The sequence below is a fragment of the Equus asinus genome, chromosome 13 (genome assembly GCF_041296235.1).
Source record: "Equus asinus isolate D_3611 breed Donkey chromosome 13, EquAss-T2T_v2, whole genome shotgun sequence".
Lineage (NCBI taxonomy): Eukaryota > Metazoa > Chordata > Mammalia > Perissodactyla > Equidae > Equus > Equus asinus.
The window spans coordinates 24,721,418-24,745,967 of NC_091802.1; the positions used below are offsets into that span (position 1 = coordinate 24,721,418).

Consider the following 24,550-nt stretch of genomic DNA (forward strand, 5'->3'; position numbering starts at 1 on the left):
CTTAGGCAGGAAGGCCCACAATTGATGGCGCGTTTTCACCTGTCATCGAGCGCCTGCCCAAAGCCGACCCCATCACCTGGAGCTCCATTCCTCCTGAGCGCCTCCTGAGGGCTCCCGCCCCCGGGCACCCAGTGCCTGCCCCCCACCTGACTCGCGTCCCCTGGCACAACCTCACATTCTTTTTTGGGTATTTCAGGTCCTTGTGGCCTGATGAGCAGAGGCATCCCTAGAGAAAATACCCTCTGGGTCCCCTCACCCCTCTGAGAAACCTACCTCTTCTTCTCAAATCATTCAATAAAGCCTCTAAACAAAGTGTCAAAGGCTCTGGCTCTGGTAAGAGTGATGACGACCCAACCTTCTTCCCCTCCCCCAAGGTTCAAGCCAGCGGGGAAAGGGCAGGGCGAGAGCCTGCTCCCTCCGCCTCCCCAGGACGGGGCGGTACAAAGCTCGCATCCAAGGGCGGTCAAAGGCCGTTCTCCCCACCGCGCAGAGAAGAAATGGAGGCACAGGGCCAGGAATGCCCGTGGGAGCTGGGGGCTGAACCGTGCCAGAACATTCTCCCCTGCCCCTGGAAGCCTGGTCTTGCTGAGGTCGATGCGTGTGCAGATGAGGTACTGGCTGGTGTGGAGCAGGAAGGACTAGAGAACCAGGTGCTAAAATGCTGGGACTGTCTGAGGCAGAGGACAGGGAGGCTGGGGAGCTGGTTCCTTCTCCAGGAATCCCAGCTATTCTTGGCCAGTCAGCAGGAGCTCCTGGAATGCTGCGTGTGTGGCCTGGAGAATGGGGCCATTGTGAGCACAGGGCCTCCCCCGAGCGCCTGCAGCAGTGCAGACCTCCAGAGCAGCCCCTGTCCTCTCCCAGCCGCACGTGGTTCTCTATCTGGCCTAGGGGGTGAGGAGAGGCAAGGACATTTTGCTTTTTGGGGAGAGGCAGGCCCCTCGCCTCATCACAACTCTACACACACAAAGCCCGCTGGTCCCGGCTTGGATGGAGGGGTGTGGTCTCAGCCTCCTGGGCATCCTGCCCCCTGCTTTCACTGGAAACCAGTCCAAGGAAGGCTGATTGGCACCTCCAGGTCCACCAGCTGGGGGCACCTCTTTATTCCAGCCCCCCACAAAAAGTCCAGGCCCAGCAGGCCTGCCTGCATCCGTCTCCCTCTTGCTCTGGGTCCTGACCCCATGCAGGGCCTCTGAGGTTGGTGACCCTTGTACTCAACCCATGCAGGTTTCCTGGGGGTGGGGCCTCTGATTAAATAAGACACAGTTCTCCAAGGACTGAGCCAGGAGGTCCTAGGGGAAGGGGACAGTCTCGCAAAGGGGTCCCAACCTCTCTGTTGAGTTTTGCGTCCTCCCTGGTTGTCCACTGCCTCATAGACAGAGCTGCACCTTCAGCAGAAGAAACAATGCCCCAGGCTTGAGGAGGAAAGAGTCTTAGGGGAGAGGGTCATGGGGTCTTGGGACCTTTTTGGCTTCTCCTTGGATTGATCCCGGCCCCACCTCCATGTGGTGGGGACAGCAGAAAGACAAGGCCACGTTCTCCAGGGAACAGTTGCAGACAAACTTCCCTGCTGCGTCTTCTGCAGGGGAGCTCAGAGCTTTCAAGACAGCTTCTGCCCCTGGGGCAGGGAACACAGTGGGCCACGAGTGGGCCACCAACAGTTCACTAAGAGGTGGAGGTGCCTTCAGAACAGAGCGCCCCCCGAGTTGGCGTGCCAGCAGCCCATCCAGGGCAGCTCCGTGGCCCAGGGCCCCGAGGCGGTGGACTGCAGTTTAGCCTGGTCCAGGCGCCAGTAGCGGTCATCTCGGAAGAAGATGATGGAGCCGTCGGGCCGGGGCAGGGCGCCGCTGACCTCCTCAGGGACCCCGCCCCAGTCCTGCAGGCCTCGGGGGTAGTAGGGCTCCACCTGCAGTCCCCCTCGGGCCAGTACGTAGTAGCGGGCACCCTTGAAGAGGACGAGGCGGCCCAGGGGAGGGAAGAAGAGGGCAGCATCGGGGTGTCGGGGCAGGCCGCCTGCCCGGCACAGCTGTGGCGACCCCCACGCTGGCTTGGGGCCCTGGAACCTCCAGCATCGATTCCCTGTGGGGCATTGGGAGAGCCAGGGTGAGCCAGCGGCTCTCGCCCCTTGGTCCTCCACCCCACCTCTGACCCCCTAGACCTCTGCTCCCCCTGGTGTTGGAGCCCAAGGTGGTTAGTATTCGTGATCATCAAAATGGATCATACTAAAATTCAAACCATAGGGGAGGGGCTGCTGTGGCCTAGACTTCCAGCAGGTGTCAGCAGAGGGCAGACAGCGCTGAGGAAGCTACCTATCCCCACTGAGGAGCAGGCCCCCTCCCGGGTGAGGAAGGACCCACAGCGGGGGGGCCAGGCCTTTCTTTACCACCAGGACTCACGGTCCTGGGAGCGCAGGGAGCTTTGCTTTAACTCCTGTAACCCAACACCTCCAATCGTGTAGTGCCTAGAAGGCACCCAATGTCTGTTGAATGAATGAAGGAATGAATGAATGAACGCTACTTCCTGAAGCAATGTACTGTGCATTCCTTAGACATGTTCTTTTAATCCTCCTTCGCCAACAAACTCAAGGGATTATTTCCCCCATTCAGGAAATTCAAGCTCCCAGAGTTAGGAGACAAGCTCAACCCCACACAGCCAGGATCCCAGGGGAGGTATGGACTCTCCGCTGAGTGATCCTTGCTTCCCGCTAGACTCTTCTCTGAAACACTCCCAACTTCTCTCTCTAGGACAACTTTGACACCCGCGCCCCCTAATCCGTCACTGAAGGAATCTCCTAACAGAGTTCCCTGGGCCCACGCGTTCAGATTGGAATGGAGGTTCCCCCTCTTTTGACTTTGGGCAGGACGCCTCCCCTCTCTAGGCCTCCATTTTCTCATCCGCCCCGGGGCTGGTACCTTTGAAGAAGTAGAAGTCTCCATCCTCCAATGACACCGCAGCAGCCTCAATGTATGGGGGCAGCCCGGCCCACCTTTCCTGTAGTGGACGGGGCTCGGAGACATTGCCATCAGCTGTCACCTCCCAGAAGTGGCTCCCTTGGAAAATGTACAGTCTCTGCTGCCCGTCTGCCCGGAGACAAGAGAGAGCTGAGGAGCGACCATGAGCCTCCTGACTCCCTCCCAGGGAAGGTGCTTCCCGAGAACCCACCTTCCCAAAGGGACGCGAGAGGATGGAGTGCGCACAGCTGGGGTGGAGGGAGAGCGTGCAGGGGGAAGCAGTGTTTTGCTCGGTGTGGGCGTGCTACCCGGCAGAATGCTTGTGGCTTGGAATTTCTGGATTTTATCATTCATTCCCCCTACCTTGTATGCCAGCTCTGGAGACCCCTGGAGAGGTGGGGGAGGAGGGAAGAAGGAAGTGAGGCACTGGTGGGACCATCTTACCTACAGTGATGGCATCGAAGGAAGAGTGGCAATATTTAGGACCCTGGGTTTCAGGGCGCCTCCCCTGGGCTCTGTGGGGGTCCCAGGCCTCAAAGTCAGTGAACAGCTTTCCTGGGAGCTGGATGGCCACTGAGCCCCCCTGGGGCTTCCCTTCATGGGGAAGGAGAGAAGAGGGAGAGAACACATGCTGGTTGAGGGTAAGTGAAGGGCTTGGTTCCTTGGCTCCCCCTTGGTTCCTTTCATCCTTATCTGATGGGAGGGCAGGGAAGGAGAGCAGGGTTGGGTGTTAAGAGTTATCCTTGGTACCTGGGATTAACCATAGCACTAAACTCAGAAGTCCTCTCTCCTACCTAACAGTCCAGGAAAGAGGAACCTACTGAGATAAAATTGGAGAGGGGGACCAAACACTGGTTTGGAACTAAGAAGGGCAGAGGGTCTTCTTCCTGAGTCCTGCACAACGCAGATGACATGAGGGCAGAGCTCAGGGGCCCGGGCTGTGATAATTACTGCAATTATAATAATTACATTACTATTCTTCACTTATAAGAGTGAGGCAGAGTCCCACAAGCTTAAAATTTGGCACCAGCCCCTGAATCCTGGTCTGCAACTTCCTAGCTGTGTGACCTTGGACAAGTTACCTAACCTCTCTGAGCCTCATTTGCCTCGTGTGTGCACAAAAAGATACTTACCTCCTGGGTGTGCTGTATGTTAAGTGCCTGGCCCACAGTAGACACTCATGAAATAGCAGCTGTTATTATTACATTTGTGTAGGTTTCTTAGGCTACAAGCCATGTTCATACCCACTAATACAACAGCCCTGAGAGGTAAGCAGGGCTTCAATTATTATCCGTTTCCTCGGAAGGTACAACTGAGGGCTCTCAGAGGGAAAATGCTTTGCCCAAAAGCAACTGCTAATCAGGAATGGAACGGTGACTTGAACCCCGGCTCCTGGCCCGGCCACGGCACCCCCACACTCTGAGGGAGGCAGCCCCGGGCTGTTTGTCGGGCCTGGGGTCCAGGCAGGTCTCTGGGCGGCAGCACTGGCCAGTTCACTCTGGGGGAGAAGACCTTGTGTGAGTTCACGGCCAGGCAGAGGCCCCGGCTTGGCAGGAAGCGGGCATCAGCGTCATGGAGTCGGGAGGCTGGGGGTTAGCCAGCGGGACTGGGAGCAGGAATGAGGGGTCTAGGTGACGGGGCAGCGATGCCAGAGGAACCGCGGAGGCCGGGCTTTGGGCAGGAAGCAGGTCTTGGAAGGCAAAGGAGGGCTGTGCACAGGAATTGGCTGCGAGTGACAGAGGGCAGGCATGGCGGGAGCAGGAGCCTGAGGTTTTTCAGATCGGAGAGGAGCCCGCGGCTTCAGGACCGGCGACGGGGAGGCCAGATTCCTGCGCTTAGGACGCGGGGGATCCCAGTAGAGGAACCGGGGTCCCAGCCCTGGAGGCGACGGGGGCGGGGGCAGGGGTGGGGCCAGCGGCGGGCACGGCTGGGGGCTCACCATACAGGCTCTGCACGGCCAGCACGTCGTCCCAGCTGAGCAGCGCGTCGCGGCCCAGCTTCTTGTAGTAGGGCGCCATGAGCGCGCGCGGCGCGGGCGAGTGGCTCAGGCCCAGCGTGTGGCCGATCTCGTGCGCCAGCACCACGAACAGGTTGCGCCCGCGCCGGCGGCTCAGGGACCAGCGCTCGTCCCGGTCGAAGTGCGCTTCGCCGCGGCGCGGCAGGAAGGCGTGCGCCAGGGCGCCCCCTGCAGGCGGCGCAGAGGGTCAGCGGAGCCGCGGCTCGCGGCGCCCCCAAGGTCCCACCAACCGGGGCTAATGCCATGGGGGCGGGGGGCTGGGCGGTGCCTGCTTTCTGCAACATAATTTCCCTCCTAATTAAGTCTGGCAGAAGCTGAGCGTGGAGCAGGGCACACGTGACTAGGCGGTGGGGTATGGACACCGAAGAGGCAGTGTAGTGTACATATAGCATGGGGCCAAACTGCCGGGGTTCCAATCCTGGTTTATACCGTTTACTAGCTGTGTGACCTTGGGCAAATAACTTAACCCCTCTGCGTCTTAGCGTCCTGATCTGAAAATGGGAATGATGATAATGAGGTTCTTCCTCACAGGGGCTGTTCTGAGGATTAAAAAGGGATGTGTGTATGTTATATATAAGACTTGGTGCCCAGCACAAAATAAATGCTATATAGGAATTATTTTCAAAAAGATCTAGGAGTAGGTACAGAGGTTACCCCAGAAGGGGGCACGTTGGGGCCTTCTGGAGTGTTGGTAATGTCCTTTCTTGATCTGGGTGCGTTTATACATGTGCATAGTTTCTTTAATAAAAAAGCATATATATATATATTCTTGTGTTCTTGCCCTCCCTCTGCCAGGGCCCCTCTGTGGCTCTCTACCTCCTTCTTGTAACAGGAGTGAGCAGAGGGAGCTGGGCTGGATCAGTGCTTCTGGAGCTTGCAGTGTGCCTCAGATGGAGCTCATCAGTCACAGTTTCCAGGGCCCCACCCCTCACAATTCGCTTTCCACGGGGGCAGGGGTCAGCACACTGCACTGGGGTAATGTTGGCTTAGAAGCTTGTTGAGGGTTTTTCCGGCGTTGCCTTCTTGGAGGCCAGGCCAATGGGGACTGACAGAGGTCAGGAGGCTGCCATCAAAGGAGAGCCTCACGGAGCATGGAGAGCCGGCCATGGGAGGGGGAATATTTTGAATATGCCTCAAGCTGTTTTGAGCTGTTCAACTCTAACGATAATCCTGGGAGACAGATGGGCAGGTTTCAGAGAGAGAAAACCTAAACTCAAAAGACAAAGCCTGGGTCCAAATCAGAGAGCCAACTCCCAGGCCAGTGCAGTCTTAGCTACCAGACTCCACCTGGGATGGACAGAAACCTCTCACGTAGAGATCACGGGTGAAGTGAGTTACATGCAAGCGCCTGTGGGCGCCACATGTGGACTCTTAAGATTTCTCCCAGTCCTACCCCGGGACCCAGCAGCAGGGCCTGAAGTGGGCTTTGCTCTGAGTGGGCTTGATGGAAAGCAGAAGAGTGCAAGGGTCGGGGGGCTATACTCCCAGGCCACACGGGGCTTAAGTCTCCAGCCTGAAGGGGTCCGGGGAGGTCTCCTTTCCTCATCTGGGGGGAGGAGATGCACAGACAGCCCTCGTTCAGGTTCTGAAGGCCAGTGTTGGGCAAAATGGGAGGAGAGCAGTTTAAAAAGCAGCCATAAGCTTTTAGGTTGGGGGCAAAAAGGAAAACCGTCTGGGGCTGTGGGGACGTGAAGTGCTTCTGTGGCAGGCAGGGGGCAGAATGCTCTTGCCCGGTGGCCGTGACTGTGGTAGCGGGTGGGGGGAGGGCAGGAGTGGAGCAGTAGTGGTCTCTGGATGTTTTTAGGGCCTTGCTCTGGAGAACAAGAGAGGCACAGGCCTGTCTAGAGACAGGGGAGGGATGATGGGACCTCAGAAGTTTCTCCCAGAATTCTCTTTAGAGTTTGCAAAGCACTTTCCAGGCAGAACCTCATCTGACTGTCCTTTCAGCCATGTGACACATAATAAGGCAGGGACCATTGTTCCCAATCTATAGATGGGGAGACTGAGGGTTCTTGGAGGGGGATACAGCTTGGCCAAGGCCAAAGGCAGAGTGATTGCTCCGTTGCCCTCCCCAGACTGTCTCTCCTCCTCGGGTTCCCCTCCTGCCATGTGGAGAGGCTCTGTGTCAGCACCTGGCCCATCAAAGGCATTGCCCAGCCCGTCATTGTGGTCCCCTTGGAAGAAGGTGAGGCGGATGTCAGCCGGGCCTGTGGCGGGGGCCTCCCAGAACTCCAGCGCCGAGACGTTGCTCCACAGTTGGAAGGCGGCGCGCACGGCCCCCCGAACGGCCGGCTCGGGCAGGTGCTGGGGCCAGTTCACCAGGCGGTAGGAGAGGTGCTGCTTGTACCACTTGTTGCCTGCCACCCAGAGAGGCCGCGTCAGTTATACCTGCAGAGGCTGGGGCTGTCACCATGGACTGGTAGGATGGGGAGAGAGGCCCTCTTCCAGGGAGTCCCTGATCTGATGGAGAAGACACAGCCCTTGCCCTGGGAGGTCCTGCATTTGGCTGGGGAGACGCTGCTCTCGGGCTGACAGGACTAGCCTTGTCCTGGAGAGTCCCCAGTCTAGTGGCTTGGTCTGGGGAGGTTGTACTATGATGGGGGGATGCAGCCTCTGCCTGGGAAAAGCTCTCAAACTGAAAAACTCTCTGGTCTGGGGTCTTCTTCTCCACAGCTTGGGCTGAGCCTGAAAACCACTCTGCTCCTCTTGCTGGCAGCAAACCCCAGCCCCTGCCCACCTTGTCAGGATGGAGGAGAGGTGGGGCCCCAGCCTCTCACCCCTTCCTCCTCTCCACCTCCCCTTCCACCTCCCTTTCCAGTGCCTCGGGCCTGAGGCTGACAAGTGACCACAAGACCCATTTATTCCAGGTCCTTCCCTGACCTTTTGCCCTCCCCCTTACTTCCTCAGGGACTCTGGAGGGCTCTGAGGTGAAAACAAATAAGAACAAAGGGTGTGTTTTGTCACTGACAAGAGAGAAATTTTTCCATTGCCACTTAGTTATGAGTTTCTAAAGCTTCTTTGCCCAAAACTGCAGTTCCTCCCTGAGGCCTGAGACTCTGGCCTCTGGCCTGAACCCCGGGGTCAACTGGTCCCTCTGCAGCTCACCATGGGCCATTTCTGAGCCCTGAAAGCTTGGGGGCTGAGATTGTGACCCCAACTGAAAGACTTGCAGCTCGGAGGCAGGACCCCTGGGCCTGGGGAGCGCACCAGAATCATGTTGTCTTTTGGGCTTCGGTTTCCCAAATGGACCAGGTTCCCGGGGCATGGGTGACAAATAGATAGGGCAGGCCTAATGGTGCTAGGAGCCCAGGCCAGCGGGCACAGCCCCCTCTCCCCTTGGAGGGGCTGCTGAAGATTCAGACCTCCTGCCCCTTTGTTCTGGGGCAGTCCTTGCCTGAACCAGCCAGGAGGAGTGAAGTCATGCAAGTTTGGCCATCTCCTTATCCAACCTCTCTGTGCTCTATTCTGGGGAAATTGAGAGCAGGGGGAAGGAGCTGCTCAGAGTCACTGAATGAGTGAGTTGCCGAGCAAGGCCCTGCACCCAGGCCCTGACAGCTGATGCAGTGCACTTTCCACTCCACCACACAGATAGGCAGGCACCTTTGCTAAGACTCAAGCCTTATAAATTTGCCTAAACACCACTCCTTCGGGTCAAAGCAGGGGCTCTGCAGGAGCTGAAATTCTCCCGGTGAAAGGGAGGGTCTAAGACAGCAGAGGAGCTGAGCGCCCTTTCCCTCCCTCCATCCCCCATGGAAGTAGGGGAGGGCAATGTCCCTTCTCCCACCCCTGAGCCAAGCTCCATTCAAGGCAATGCTGCCTCCAGAGCCTGTTTGGCCTGGCAGCCACCCAACCCCTCCCAGCCAGTGACCAGCCCTCAGAGAGGGAAGAGGGAAGGATTCTAAGGAAGGGAGGGAGACGAGGAATGCAGAGGGAAGGCTTGGGGTTCAGAGGCGCCGCCCACCCAAGGGTTCATTATGTGCCAATGACACTTTTAGTTGCATTGTAAGTCTTCACCGGCCCTGGACTAGCTGGTGCTGGGCTCTTTGCACCCTGCCATGGGTGACCAACTCCCAGACTCTCCCCTCCAACCTTCAAGCTTCTAAAAAAGTGTGAGGTGGCTCCTTCTGCCTCTTTGCAGCTAAGGGAGGTCCCTTACTTTGCAGCTAAGGGAGGTCCCGCTGGCGGGAAAGAGGGAGGATGGGCAATTCTCTCACTCTAGGTAGCCAGTGAAGGTGACAGCTCACAGGATAAAAACCTTCTGTGAAACTGTGTGTGTGTGTTCAGCGGAGGATAGGGAAGACAAATAGGAACAGGAATTGAGAGAAAATGACTAATTTTCCTTGGGAGGAGAGCTGGTGGAGGGTCGTTGGTGTGCCTGCCAGGAAGGAAGGAACCTCCCCGGGCCAGCAGCCTGAGCCCTCTCCCCTGTCTTCTCCCAGATTTATGTCCTTGGAGCAAGCTGGCCGACTTCAGGCCCCATCACAAACTCCTGGCTGGGCAGGGCTGGTTTCCATGGTGACTTCCAGGCCCCAGTGGCACCTGGCACTGCACCCCCCCACACCCTTGCTCCCATATCTAAAAGGGAAGAGGGAAGTAAAAGGAGATGGGGAAGGGAGGAGAGCTAGATTCCTTGCCTGTGGAGGACCCTGGAGTCCTGACTCTCAACAGGCAACTCATATGGTAGAAAGAACAAGGTTTGGAATCCCAGTGACCCTGCTTACAACCTTACATGACAAATTACGGAATCTCTCCAGGCCTCATTTTCCTTATCTGCAAAGTGGGCCTGATAAGACCTACCTCATGGTAAAAATGAAATAGCAAATGAAATAGCACTGTGAAGCAGCCTGGCATGTGGTGGGTGCCGAGTAAATATCCATTCCCTTCTCTTTCCTCTCCCCCGCCAGAATCACCCCTGTGCTCCCCACGCCTTCAGCTCTATGAGAGAGCAGGGGGATTGAAAATCGTTCCTGCAGGCCCAGAGGGGAGCAGGCGCTTGGAATGAGGTTGCCAGATTTAAGAAATAAAAATATGGACTGCCTAGTTAAATTTGAATTTCAGATAAATAACAATACTTTTTTTAGTGTAAGCATGTGAAAACAAACCAGTTATTTGTCGTTCATCTGTAATTCAAATTTAACTGGGCATCCTGTGTTTTATCTGGCAGCCCTACCCTGGAACCCAGCTTCATCTGCATAGCATTCACCCACATAATGGAAAGTCGCTAGCCCAGGAATCCACTTCATTTTTTAAAGCATCTACCCACGTTCCGGGGTTTTTCACATGTAGAAACTCACTTAATCCTCCCAATGACAAGAGGACTTGGCCACACTCTGGCTATGTGGCCCTGGGAAAGTTACCTAAGTTCTTGATCCCTCAGTTTGCTCATCTGTAAAATGAGGATAATAACAGTACCTATCTTGTAGGGATGTTACGGGATTAAATGAGTTAATCCCATTAGGACTGTGCTTGGCACATCATAAATGCTCAAAAGTGTTAACCGTCATTATTCCATTTTCTTTCCTGAGGCATAGGAAGCGCTCAGTGCCTGCCAAGCACACAGCTCCCTTCTAGGGAATGCCTTCCCACCCAGGAGGTAAAGGAAGTCTCAAGCTGCTGTGGTTCACCTTGTGAACAAGAGGGAAATTCTCTGTGTAACCTCACCACTGCTGTCTGGACCAGGGGTCAGTGTCAGACAATGAAACGGGGTTAAGCCGGTGGGTGAGGCCACCTGCCTGGGAGGTGGTTTAGTATGAATCTCTGTCTAAAAGGGAGGCTCCAAATTGGATAGTGGCAAAAGGACTTGATCAGATCCTCCCTTGAGGCATGAGAAGATGAGATGCTGGCAGACAAAGCATTCCCAGTGCTCAGGTCACGCCCTGCATGCCCAGGAGGCATTGTCCCAATTCTCTGAGAGATCAACTCCAGCCTGGAAGTGCCACTGCTGAGGCTGTGTCAGGGGCTGCCCCACTTGGCACTGTATTCTCACAACGAGCCTTTCTCTTTGGTAATCAGGGCCCGTATCTCCTGTGCAATCTGAAAGGGCCTCTGTCTCAGACGAGGAAACAGAGCAAAGTGACATGGTCCAGGTCACACAGCTGAGCCCAGAGCGCCAGCTCCAGGGACGCTGCTCCAGCTCACGTGGCTCCGCAGTGCCCCTCTGCTGTCCATAAACACAGAGGGACGCAGAACAGGTTGACACCAAGGACGTCTTGACCCCAGAATCTGGACCCCATCACTCCTTCCTTGCTCTATCAGGAACGTGGCTGGTCAGTCCTGGGGACCCAGAGTGGCTGGATGTGTAGACACAGTGGAATTGGATTGGCAAACACTTGGAAACAACCACCCTCAAGAGCTGAAGGGAACCACCCACATTTTCCTCATGGATTAGCTAAGAAATAAAAACAAACTATAGGCCCTCTGTCCTGTTCAGAATGGATATTGTCGGTAATAGTAGTTATAAATTAAATGAGGCAGTGGCTGAAAGTGCTCATAGTAATAAGATTTACAGATGAAAACCTGGCTGAAGAACCTCATCTGGTTAGAAATCTTACCAGTGAAAACTGATTGGAGAAAACTTGACTTAGTACAAACAAGATGTTAATTACACACAGTGAAACTTGTTATTGATGGACGATTGACAGAATCAAATTTTGTGTGAGTGTGTGTGAGGAAGATTAGCCCTGAGCTAACATCTGTTGCCAATCCTCCTCTTTTTGCTTGAGGAAGATTGTCACTGAGCTAACATCTGTGCCCATCTTCCTCCATTTTATGTGGGATGCCGCCACAGCATGGCTTGAGGAATGGTGCTAGGTCTGTGCCTGGATCCGAACTCGCGAACCCCAGGCAGCCAAAGTGGAGCACGTGAACTTAACCACTGCGCCAGCAGGCAGCTCCCAGAAGAATCAAATCTTCTTCATAAATCTTAGATTGGTAACATTTGACCCCAGAAGATTGGATTTGGACAAAGAAGGAGGAAGAGGAGGAGGAGAAGCAAAGAAAACATCAAAACTATAAAAGGAAAATACAATCGCAGAAAGTGTAATGTGTAAAATGTGCTATGATGAAATGTTCAGAATAGGCAAATCCATAGAGACAGAAAGTAGATTGGTGGTTGCCTAGGGGCTGGGGGAAGGGGACTGGGGAGTGACTTCTAATGGGTCTGGGGTTTCTTTTTGAAGTAATGAAAATGTTCTGGAATTAGATTGTGGTAGTGGTTGCACAATTTTGCAAATATACTAAGAACCATTGAATTGTACACTTTAAATGGGCAAACCATATGGTATATGAATTATATTTCAATAAAGCTGTTAAAAATGTGCTATGGACAAAATAAAACTGATCAATGAATCACATCTTTGTTGAATAGTTCTTATGAAAAAAGAATCGATTCTGATGAAAATAACTTCAGTAAAATATAAAGGAAAATGTTGGCAACGGTTTAACTGCCCTGCACATCAAATTGATGGAGGAATTAAGTGAGCTTGATGGGGTTTTCTGTGGAAAATGCACAAAGAAAGTTCATCGATGTAGGTACCATTCTGATTTAAACATCTGTGTCTACAAATATGGTCCTCAAGTTGAGAGGTCCCACTGCTCCTCACTCTCCCGCCCTAGAGAAGAGGTTATTGACAAAGCCCGGTCTGAGGCTGAGCCGATTTTTTTCTGGCCATGGGGCTTCAGGATGTTGGGAAACCCCAGCTTAGCTAGATTTTAGCAATGCTCACCTTGCTTTGCGAAGCGTTTCTTACGCCTCATTTTGCCCTGGAGTCCAGCAAACCGGGCACTGACCCTCTCAGTCCAGGCCACCTGACTGTCTGTATCCGCAACCCCACATCGAGGCCGCATCATCTGGCGCAGGGTGGCGGGGTCCAGCACGCCACTGACCGGCAGCTGGGACACCCACTGGAACTCCCTGTCAAGGAGGAATTGAGAAAAAGGACCACAAAGGGAGGACGGGCGGTGGGGTTGGGGGCAGGGAGCTTCCCTGGAGACAGCAGGAGGCTGGGGGCAGGGGAGGGAGGGAGCAATGACCCCGGACACACGTGGAAGGCCGGCCTTCCAGGAGGAGGAAGGAGGCGACTCAAGCTTTGCACTCAGCGCCCCCACATCCTCCACATCCCTGCATCGTACCTGATGGCACTGCTGAATTGCGTGGACGTGGGAGCTCTGGAGGCCTGTTCATCGAGATATCCGTACTTCTCCAGGAATGCCTGAGGGAGAGAGGAATGTCAGCTTTCCCCACAGTGTGGCATCCTTTCCTCTCCCTCGGTCTCCAAGGATCCGTGGCACATACATCACGCCTGGTCTCATCTTTAGTTCCAACAGGGTGTATGAGCTACGGCAGGAAGAGTCCTGGGATCCAAGTCAGAAGGACCTGGCCTCAGTTCCAGGTCACCACTGACTAACTGGATGGCATTGGGCAAGACACTCAATATTTCTGAACCTTAGCTTGCTTAATTCCAAACTTGGCCAAGCAGGCCCTAGCCGGCCCATCTCACGCCATGCTCAGGAATCTAGCAGGGCACGCTGGACGGTAGAGTTATGGGCTCTGGAGTCAGGCTGGCTTGGGTTTAAACCCCAATTAGCAAGCCACTTCTCTACACCACAGGTTTCTTATCTCTAAAATGGGCTTAGAAATAGTACCTACCTTACAGGATTTTTGCGAGGATGAATCACAATAGTGAATATAAAACACCGAACACAGGGCCTGGCACGTGGTAGGGACTCCATACAGAGTAGCTGTTATGATATGTGCGATGTAAACAGACACGATTCATGTGCCTCAACTCTGCTCCTGAACCTCTCTCCCTTCTCTAGGAGGTTTCCCTCTATTGATTAGCAGTTGAGTTGATCACTGCCAGCTCTGCCACGCCTGGATTGGGAATGAATTCTCTCTCGAATTCTGGTTTCTCCCAAACAATTCTCCTCCCCTCAAATACAGATATATTTAAGGCCCCATGAACGACAAACGCACTTACCTTCAACTCTATGGTTTATATAAAAACTTAACAGCCTGGAGAAGTGTTTTTTGAATTAGAAACCTGCATTCTCCTCCTTTCATTCATTCAGTTGTGAATTCACACGGTGTACTAGGTACCCTGCCAGGTGCAAGGGTCAACAAGACACCCCTAAAGGAGCTTATATACTTGTGGGTAGAGGCAGATGATAGAAACATAGATGACAAATAAATTAAGGAGACAGTTTTGGTGCTAGAAAGAAAAGAAACCGGGGGATGTGAGTGACAATAACTTAGAAACTTTACATGAGGGGGTCAGGGGCGGAGCCTCTGAAGAGCTCATATCTGATCTGAGTACTAAAGAGTGAGAAGTTGTAGCCATGCAACAAGGTGGGAAAGGGTGTTGCAGACAGAGGGAGCAGCAAAGGCCAGCCTGAGCTGGGAAATACGCTGATGTGCTCAAGGAACAGAAGGAAGGCTGGACCACAGTGAGTGCGAAGAAGCCAGCATGCGATGAAGTCAGAGAGAGAGGCAGGACTGTCAGCCAGGGTAAGAAATGTGAGTTTTACTTACTGACGATGGATTAATTGTGGGGAAAGACAGAAAGGGAGGAATCGGGATGGCTCCTAAATTTTTGCTTTGGAAGGCAATGCCATTTACTGTATGAGGAAGCCTGAGGTAGGAAGGGTTGGGGGCGGATGGGAATAAGATTAACACGGTGATGTCAAGTGGCACTGGCTGTCTGATGCTGGAGCTCAAAGGAGAAGCCCACGCACAGGATATGAAGCTGCGGACCTGGATGAGATGCCCCGGGGACATTAGTCTAACTACAGAATATCCCATGGCCTACATTCCTTTTACTCACTGCCTGCCCTCACACACCTGGGAGCCGCTCTCTCAGCAACCAAGTTCTTGGAGGCCAGGGGAGAGACATGTGTGACTCACTGTCCTTATTGATCCCCAGTCCTACCCTTCGGAGAAACGATGCACTTGGATCTCTGCTTGCCCTTCTCACTGATAAAGACCCATCAATGGATTTTAAAAAATGTCACCTGCTTAATTCTTTTTTTTTTTGAGGAAGATTAGCCCTGAGCTAATATCTGCCATCGATCCTCCTCTTTTTGCTGAGGAAGACTGGCCCTGAACTAACATCCATGCCCATCTTCCTCTGCTTTATATGTGGGACGCAGTCCACAGCATGGCTTGCCAAGCAGTGCATAGGTCCACACCCGGGATCCGAACCAGCAAACTCCAGGCCAGTGAAGCAGAATGTGTGAACTTAACCGCTGCACACCGGGCCAGCCCATCTTGCTTAATTCTTATACAGACACATATCATCTCCTCATTTTTACCCCTCCTTGCTGTGTTACCTATACAGAAATAATTTTCTGTCTTCCTTGTTCTCTTACCCATTTTTCTTTGCTGTATTTCTAAACTCAAATCAACTCCAATCACCATTGCTGCCTCAAGGAAAAGGCACAAGTAGGGGATGCAACGAGACACTAAGAGCCAGCATGGGCAAGCACTCAGTCTTTGCAGAATCCAGCCTCCTCTTTGTGGATTTCACTACATCCATCTTCAGTGACCTCCCCATCTTCTCAATAAAGCCACTTTCTATAAGGAACCCTTATTCTAGGCAACAGAACACTTTCCAAGTCCGTTGTATTGTTTTTCCGCGTTACTTTATCAGTATTTCAGCACTATTGTTTTCTTTTTTCCTTTTGCAAATGTACACTATTTTGCAATGCATAATGGATTAAAGGAATCCTAGTGGCTTTATCTAGAAGACTATTTACTGCTCAAAATAGTGTGGCATCATGGAATAGCCACCAGGCTCGGGAGCAAGAGTGTGTTCCCAACTCTGACTCTGTTGGGTGGCTGGGGACAAATTACTTAACCTGTCTGAGTCTCTGTTTCCTCACCCACAATGTGAGAACAAGGATAATCCCACAGGATTCTTAGAAGGATTAAATAAAGCAACCCACATTTAGCATAAGGCCTGGTACATAGTAAGTGCTCAGTAAACAGTTGATCTAGTTGATTTACCTTAGAGGGAACATTAACAACAGACTTTTGGAATGCAACTCCCCCCAGCTGTAGGATGGGAACTGCTCTAAACAAGGCAGTTACACCTCTGTCCTCAATTCAGATGCTCTAACTCAGACCTGCCTTACCCCAGCCAGGTGCCCGGTTCTCTTCCTTGCGTCGTCGTGAGGATGGAAAGAACAACTTTCTAAAGGAAGCCAGGGAATTAATGTCTCCTCAGAAGTGGTTTTGCTGACTGAGTGACTTGGGAGGGACTGGGTCACAGGCCAACAGGCTGGCACTCCCTGTGCCCTCCCCCCAAACCCGCCCAGCCCTTATCAGGGAGTTGGCTAGGGTTCTGGAACTATGAAGCTTGGACAGAGCGGGAAGGGGGAGGGAAATTGACTAGCGGCGTCTCCTGTTTCCTGGCTCAGCTGCCGTGCCTGGTACTTTGGCAGGCAAGGTGGGGCGGAGAGGCTGGGTGGAGGGCAGGACCAGGGGAGAGGCCTTTTCCAGGGGTCCCTCAGAGGGGAAGCCCTGGGCGTTTCTTCCTGACTCCGCTGGGACACTGTGGGTTGCAAGACAGAGCTGAACTCCCACTAGGCAGAGAGAGCTGTGTCCAGGACACCAGCCAAGAGACAGCAAAAGAATGAGAAAAAGAAATTTTAAGAATTTGGCATTTTATATTTCCATAAAAGCACTGAAGCGTTATAATGGGGATTAGCAGGACTTAAGAACTCCCTTATACTTATTTTTGTTTATTATGCACATATTTAAAAGTTTTTTAACTTCAAGGAAGGGGCCCCTTAATACTGTCAGTGCTGAGTGCTCTAAAGTTCTGCTGAGTGGAGGCCGACCCACATCCCTAGGTAGGGAGCAGGTACGGTTGAGATGCCCTCTGCTCCTGCAGCTGTCCCTAACATTCTTCTGTGAGCCTATTTGCTGTGCCTCAGTTTCCCCTGCAAAGGTGAGAGGAATGCCTCTGTCTGCATGGGAGACAGAGCGGGGGTGTGGGGCAGGCCACAGCGTGGCACAGGGATGCCTGGACAGGACAAAGAACTGGGAGGTTCTCATCCCAGCTCCACCACTGACCACCCTGGAGGAGTCATGTCCCTTCCAGGCTGCAGTTTTCCTGGTGCTTGTCCTGTGTTCTCTTGGGGACTCCCCAAGCTCCACCTGGGGTCACTCTGTTCCCCCTTCTTGCAAGCGGGGCCCGGGCTGCTCCTCTCTGCCTTGTAACACTAGGTGTTCTCTCTTCCCTATTCTCCATCCATCCTCTCTCCTAGCGAGCCCAAGGCTTGAACTGAATAGAGAGGAAGCCGGAGGGCTGTGCCTCTTCCGTGATTCATCCTGCTTGGGCCTAAAAGCTTGTGCCAACCTGCCTCACCCTGTAGGTCAGGGCTCGGGCCACTCTTCTGGAGAATTGCCTCTGAAAAGCTGTGGGAGTGGCTGAGGTGTCTGGGTAAAATGAAAATGGTTCTCCCCAGGACCCAGAAAGCTGAGTAGAATCTGAACTCCAGGGGTTCCAGTCCTGCCTCTGTCCTGACTTGTCATGGGAGGGTGTGTAGAGCCCAACCCATTTAGTGCCTGAGGGAAGGGGAAATTCTGGCCATTTCTGAGCAGGGCAAGACTAGCAAGCAGGTGTAGCAAAATGAACCCAGGCCTGAGTAAGAACTCTGAGTCACTGGCCTGGCAGGGCAAGAGCACTAGCCTGAGTGTCTTGAGTTTTGTTCTTGGTGCTGCTGCTAACTGTGTGTCCTTAGGCAAGTCCTTTACCTCTCTGGGCCTCAGCTTCCTCTTCAATAAAATGAGGGGTTCGGATTAGAGCTAAGACATGCTCCAGCTCCATCTCTAATGGCAGCCTTGCTTCTGCAACTGATTAGCTGTGTGAACCACGACAAAGTTATTTAACCTCTCTGTGCCCCAAAGCATAAAATGGGGGTAGGACTACTGCTCTACATTTCTCAGAGGATCGTCATGAAAATCCTGTAAGAAGAGGCTTTGATAAAGCTTTATGATAACTGTGCCATTAAAAACGTTATTTTTCCCTCTGTAGTCAGAGAGCTTTATTGCAGGAAGGGCCCTTTGGTAGATGAGTCTAGGAGGGGCCAGCTTCCAGTCTCACGTCCACAGAGTAGCTGTGGCAGCCTCCATATCAAAGAATTGTAGCAGCAAAAATGAAACCAAGAACGAAAAATGGCAAAATGGCAAGCTCGTGCAGAAACCATGTTGCTTGACGGATGATTTATTCCATCTCATGATGTTTTTGTATGATTTTAGTCTTTCCATAGTGACTCTATGTGATTGTTTTTATCATTCAATTCATCTTTAGAATTATTAGCCAAGCCAAGATGCAAGAGATGATCGTTGGCGTTCTGCCTTAGTGTGTTCTATAAATAAAAACGTTTTCTGGAAATCAGAAGCACAGTGAGCTCTTGACTATTGTAGAGCTTTTAAGGATATTACATCTTCTTTGAGCTTCACAATCACCCTGCAAGAACATAGGCAGGACAAATGTTCTTGTTCCCATTTTAAAGATGAGGAAATTAAGTCTCAGGGGAGTGCAGTGTCTTGCTGAAGGGTCCTAGTGAGGGACAGAACCAATCCTTGAACCTGAGTCCTCTGACACCCATCTCAGAATGTGTCATTTCACATTCAAACAAGTGACGCAGAGGCTCTGAAACTGCAGGAGCTGGGCCAAGTTGCTCTCTGCCCTGGGGAGACGGCCCTCAAATATGAAAAAGGTAAAACTGGGGGTGTTTCTAGCTGGATTCCTGCTGTCTCTTCTGCAAGCAGGTCCAGGGGCAGAGCAGAGGGAAGAAGCTGCTTGGGCGGTGGACCCCGGCTTTCAATAGAGGCTGGGATCACAACTCCCATCACACCCCAAACTAGTCGTCTGACAAGCCACAGGCCTTCAACAGGACTCAAGCATGTTCCTTCACAAAGACAGACATCTGCTTCCAGGATGCTTTGCTTTTGCTCTCTGGCTCCTGGAGCCTACTGAAGGCCTTAGGGGAGTGGGGCCAGCTTGGTCTCCTTCCTTTATTTTGGGCAAAGGCGTCCCCTTCCTTCTGACTCCTGTGCTCTTTGCCTCCTTTCCCTTGTTCCTAGTCTCATATTCACAAAGTTCTGTCTGGGTGTAACCTAGATACCTCTTACTATAATTCCCGCTCCTCCTTTCATTTTCCGTCGTTAAGGAAGTTGGAAAACATTAGCTGGCCTGTCTCCATCCAGACCCCATCTTGCACTTTTTCCAAAGCCAAATAACCATGCTGTAGGGACTCAGGGTCCTCACTAGGCTTGTGGGGCTAAGTTTAGGGCACAACATGCCCTAACCAAGGCTGGGTCTAGGGAGAGTGTCCACTCGTCTCTCCCTTCTTTGTTCCTGCTTCCACAACCCAGCTTTTGCTAGCTTTCTTGGTTTTCATGCTGGCTTGACAACTGCTTTTCCACCAACTTGTGGTCCTCTGGGACCCTCCAGAGACTCTTCTGCACTTCTATTCACCCTGTACCCATGAGTCACTGAGCTGAGCTCTTGGGAACAGCTTCCACGCCTGGGCTTCTGGGTTTCTGACTCACAAAAAGTCAAATGAATGGCTCCAGGGTATGAGAAACAGACACTGCAACTGTGGGTGGATACTCCACAGAAGCTCTGATGTCTCCCTGGAGAAACAAACGACCCAGCTCCTTGTTGTACTGGCACACTGAGAACAGCTGTGCAGATACGCATAGACCACCACGTGGAAGGCGTGTCCTGGGCATACTGCCTGCGTATTCTAAAGAAGAGCCAAGCAAAGCATGGTAGATAGATCCCTTGGGACAGTCTGTGTCGCCCAAGCATAGGACAGGGCCTGGCTAGGAATGAGAATGGGCCAGGGTGATGATGTCATTCATTAACTCTCGATCTCGCAACCCAGCAGTGAAGGCTCTTCCTACTCACCAGTGTTGTGAGCAGCCCTAGTTTTCCTAAGTGGCCAACAAGGAACTTGTTCATAATGCAGCTTTGTAAGTAGTCAGTCTCCACCCAGGCAAAGCCCGCTCTGGAAAGCCCTCAACTTTATCACTTTGTGTGCACACAGGGGACACAGAGAGCCATGCACACAGGGCACAGGAGTACACACAGTGACCTCCAGACAGACAGACATGGACACACAGGCCGACGAAGTGAATACACACACACAGAAGCAGAAACACACAAACACACCAAAGCCAAAGAATGTTAGCACTAGAGAGAACCTTAGAAATCCTTTAAGAAATTTAACTCCCTTATTTTACAGAGGATGAAACTGCAGCCTGGAGAAGTGAAGGGACTAGCCATGCTTTTACTTCTTCCCTTCTGTGTCCTGAACTCTGACCTTCGCCCATGAGCTCAGCAGGACTGCTGTGCTCTGCTGGGGTCTAGCTCCTTGCACTGTGGTGATCCAGGGTGATCATGGGGCTCACTTCGTGAGTTGCCCTTCTCTGGATGTTTGTATTTCCCTAAATGAGAATATCTCTCATTCCCATTCTCTTCTTATAATGTGACTTCAACACTCCTCCCATCAGTTGTGGGGTCTATGTTCCCTCTCGTTCAACCTGGATGGCAGCTTGTGGCTGCTCCAGCCAATGGAGTACAGCAGAAGTGATGCCATGCAACTTCCTCATTTAGGTCACAAAAAGAGGACAACTTCTTCTGCTTCTCTCCCTCTCTGTCTCTCTGTCTCTCTCTCTTGGAACACTCATCCTGGAGATCCAGCCACCATATTTCAAGGCAGCCCAAACTAGGCCACATGGACAGACCACGTGGATAGGCCCACCTGGAGAAGAACCAAGGCCCCCAGCGGACAGCCAGCATCAACCAACAGACAGCAAACAGCCTTCAGATGATTCTAACCCCAGACAGAGGCAAGCTATCCTGATGTGAGACAAGCTATCCTGAAGTGCCCTGTTTGAAATTCTGATCCACAACATCTGTGAACATAATCAATGGTTATTTTACCTGACTAAGTTTTGGGGTAATTTGTAACGTAGCCATAGTAACTGCAACACTGTCTCAGGAATTACAGTCTGGGCTGCCTGTTGTCCAATGCTGAAAATAGTTGCCTTATGTATTTTGTCTTGTGTTATTGTTGTAGGAGAGCTAGTCACCAAGCCAGGACTTTAATCTGAAGCTCCGTTCTCTAAAATAATGATAAGAATAGCAACACTGAGAGCAACTTCCTTTTACAGGCAGCTTTCTACGTACTAGGCATTGTGCTGGGCATTTTACATACATTATCTCAACGAGACCACATGACAATCTTGTGAAATAGGTATTATTAACCCCCATTGTACAGAGAAGGAAAAAGGTTCACAGAGGTTAAATGATTGACCCATGGTTTTGCACACAGGTCTGTCTGACGCTGAAGCCCATGCCGTTGACCACATACAGAAATACATATAGACATGCCCCCCACCAATTTGCATATATACACATATGTATGTACATGCATAGGCATATAGAGACACATCCCCATTAAGCATTTCCAGAGCTTTTTATGCTTTTAAAATATTTCTTGTTCTCAGAGTTAAAAATCCCTGTCCCCCAGTTATATTACACAGGCTGAAAGAGACTCAATCTGCTAGACATTATGTTTCCCAAGCACACCCCAGGATGAAATTCCCTCCATCTGGGGCCACCGCAGGCATGGGCAGCAGAGATATTGCTCTGTTCTCCTGCCAAAAACTGCCTGAACCCCGGACCTGGGGGGAGGTGGGGTGGGACTCTTAACAAGAGTTGGCTTGGTAGACAGAAGCCTTCTCCTGGGCCCACGAGGACTCTGTACTTGATGTTGTAAGACACTAAATTCAGAGAAACAAAGTGATTCTAGAATGTGCCAAAGCACAGAGCACAAGCAAGAGACCAGTGCCTGGAAGAGGAGAGGATGAAGGAGTTTGAGAGAGGACCCCCTTGTTGAGGGAGGGTCATTTCCAAATATTCCAGAGCAGCGGTGGGAGTTGGCTGATGGAAGGAAGAGTGATTCAGAGAAGGCTCTCCTCTTTCTGCAGGCTTCCCAAATCCTTATCCTTAAAATAGTGGAGACCCCAATCCTAATCTTGAGAAGAGCTAAGAACACAGACAGAGATGCTTCTTTGGGGAAGAAAGAAATGCTACTGATGTATTATTACAATCACCTTTATGCAGAAAATAGACACCCCAAGTGGATCCCCACCCTGACCTTACAAAAGTTCCCCTTGTGCAACCTACAGCAAGCAGTTGAGTCCGAAGCAGGGCAATGCAATGGGACAGCTTTAAGGGTCACCTCCACCTCTGGGACCCAGTGTCTCAAGTTCAGTCCTGAAGGACTGTTTAAAGCCCCTTAGAAGCAATCTTAAGAGTATACTATTCTTCCTTTTTTTTTTTTTTTTGAGGAAGATTAGCCCTGAGCTAACTGCTGCCAATCCTCCTCTTTTTGCTGAGGAAGAGTGGCCCTGAGCTAACATCCGTGCCCATCTTCCTCTCGTTTTTTATATGTGGGACGCCTGCCACAGCATGGTGTGCCAAGCGGTGCCACGTTCGCACCGGGATCCGAACCGGCGAACCCCGGGCCGCTGAGAAGCGGAAGGTGCGAACTTAACCGCTGCGCCACCAGGCTGGCCCCAAGAATATGCTATTCTTACCCATTTTACAGATTAAGAAACTAGCTCTGAGCCTGGGCGCTGACTTGCCCAAGCTGGTCAGCGGCAGCACCAGCCCAGGAAGCCAGTGCTGTCCCGCGTCCCTGGCCAGCGCCTGTCAGCAGTACCCGCTCCACTGCACCAATCTGGGGGCCTCCACAGCGTCTGACCCTCACTCTGGGAGGGCTCAGGACATCCGATGAATGAACAGTCAAGTCTCCCCAGCCTAGGCGGGAAGGGACAGTGGCTCCGTGCCAAACTAGGGTGCAAGGGTTCCTTCTCTCTCAGCTGTGGCCTGTCCGTCCCATCTTGTCGCTCCCTCCTCCCCCGCGTCCGGGAAAATCAAAGTAGATCCGCGTGCCTGTGTGGTCTCAGCCCTGGCTCAGGGGAGAATGCTGCCCCTGGCTCTTTGTGTGCAAGTGTGAAGGGTGCGGAGGGTAGAGGGAGGGTAAGGCAGATTGTCAGCTCAGACGGGACGGCTGGGCAGCCTGACTGCAAAGTTCTAGAGGGTCTCAAGCCCGCGGACCCCTCTCCGCCCCGCATCCACCGCGTACCTCTGCCTCCCTGTGCCGCTCCTGGCCTCCGCGCTCCGCCAGCCGGGCGTCCAGGCTGCCCCACAGCAGCAGCTGCAGGGCGCGCAGCAGGAGGCGGACACGCGCGACCATCTCGCCGCCGTCCCTGCCGCGGGGCGCGGGGGCGTGGGGAGCTGCGGCTCCCGGGGAAGCCCGCGGGCGGTCAGCGGTTCCTGGTACCCGGCGGGTGCGCCAGCTCTGCGCTGCCCCGACGCGGAGGGGGAAGGTCCCGGGGGCTCTCCGGTCCCCGGGCTCTGCGCGCTGGGCCGCTCCTCCGTGGCACTTCCCCGGGAGCGGGCCCGAGGTCGTCCAGCCCAGGCAGCGCCTGCCCGCGGATCCGCCGGCCCGGGGAACTAGAAGGAGAGGGAGGAAAAGAAGGAGGAGGGGCGGGAGCCAGACACTCGGGCCACACCCACCCGGCTCCGCCACTGGAACGCGCAGAGGTCCTGGAGCCTCTTCCGCAGGCGGTACGGCCTCGCCAGGCGCCCGCTGCCGCCCTGCGGACCAGTTCTCTCTCCAGCCACCTTCGGTTGACCTCGATCTCTCCGGGGAGGGCGGGGAAAGAAGCGTTTTCTTCAACCTAACAAGCTCCCTGAGACTTCGATGAACAGAGTCCAGGCCTACTTGAGGGTCATTGATTGTTTCAGCCAGGCTATCAGGGAGCGAGGCCCTGGGATGTGAGTGAAGGAGCCCTGGGCTGGGGTCAGAAGAGTTGGGTTTGAGTTCCAGATCTGCTTCTTTACTAGCCGTGTGAATTCTGCCTCAGCCACCTGCTGGCTGTGTGGTCTTGGGCAAGTCACTCACCCTCTCTGAACTGATTTTTTTCTTATCAGTAAATGGGGATAATAAGAATACCAATACCATGTGACTGTAGGGAGCATTTAATGAGAGAATATTGCCTGTGAGTAACTAAGCACCGTGCCTGGCATCATGCAATACACATTTAATAAACGGTAGGCTGCAACTCTGTGATTTTTGGCAAAGGAGTTAACTACTTCAAGCGTCAGTTTCCTCATCAATAAAACGAGAGCAAATGATGTTTAGTTCCCGGAGTTGCATGAAGATTAAAAGAAAAAAATGAGTGCAAAGGGCCTGGCTTTATATATTCTACACAGCCGTAGTAAGGATGGAGTGAGATGATTTAGGAGAAAGCCTTAGCTAAACTCAGACTGAGCTCAAGTAAACTGTTTTCATTATCTGCCTTAGTAACTGCGAGCAAGTTGCTGCCTGTCTTTTAGCCTCAATTCGCCATCTGTAAAATGCAAATGGCACAATGATACGCACCTCTGGGGGATGTCGTGGGGATCAGATGAATTGATATGTGTAAAAATAATTTGGGATCTATCAAGTTCCACGCAAATGTCATGCAGTGTTCTTATCCTAAGGCTTAGGGCCT

General features: G+C 52.7%; 1 protein-coding gene across 4 annotated transcripts; it reads right to left on the reverse strand.

Annotated features, from left to right (window-relative positions):
- MMP28 (matrix metallopeptidase 28) lies at positions 1 to 23,647 on the reverse strand. Of its 4 annotated transcripts, none has more exons than XM_014862234.3 (8): positions 23,137 to 23,647; positions 13,096 to 13,175; positions 12,690 to 12,877; positions 7,098 to 7,322; positions 4,888 to 5,133; positions 3,393 to 3,542; positions 2,910 to 3,077; positions 1 to 2,076 (listed from the first exon to the last, which is right to left on the reverse strand). In XM_014862234.3, the coding sequence occupies exons 1-8, from the start codon at positions 23,245 to 23,247 to the stop codon at positions 1,682 to 1,684; spliced, it is 1,563 nt and encodes a 520-aa protein (XP_014717720.3). In that variant the 5' UTR covers positions 23,248 to 23,647; the 3' UTR covers positions 1 to 1,681. The 4 variants fall into 4 exon arrangements, with proteins under 4 accessions (XP_014717720.3, XP_044601153.2, XP_044601152.2 ...); XM_044745218.2 differs by lacking the exon at positions 3,393 to 3,542 and adding an exon at positions 3,312 to 3,392 and having other exon boundaries at positions 23,137 to 23,517; XM_044745217.2 differs by having other exon boundaries at positions 3,312 to 3,542; positions 23,137 to 23,517.
- Positions 23,648 to 24,550: the final 903 nt, after the last annotated feature.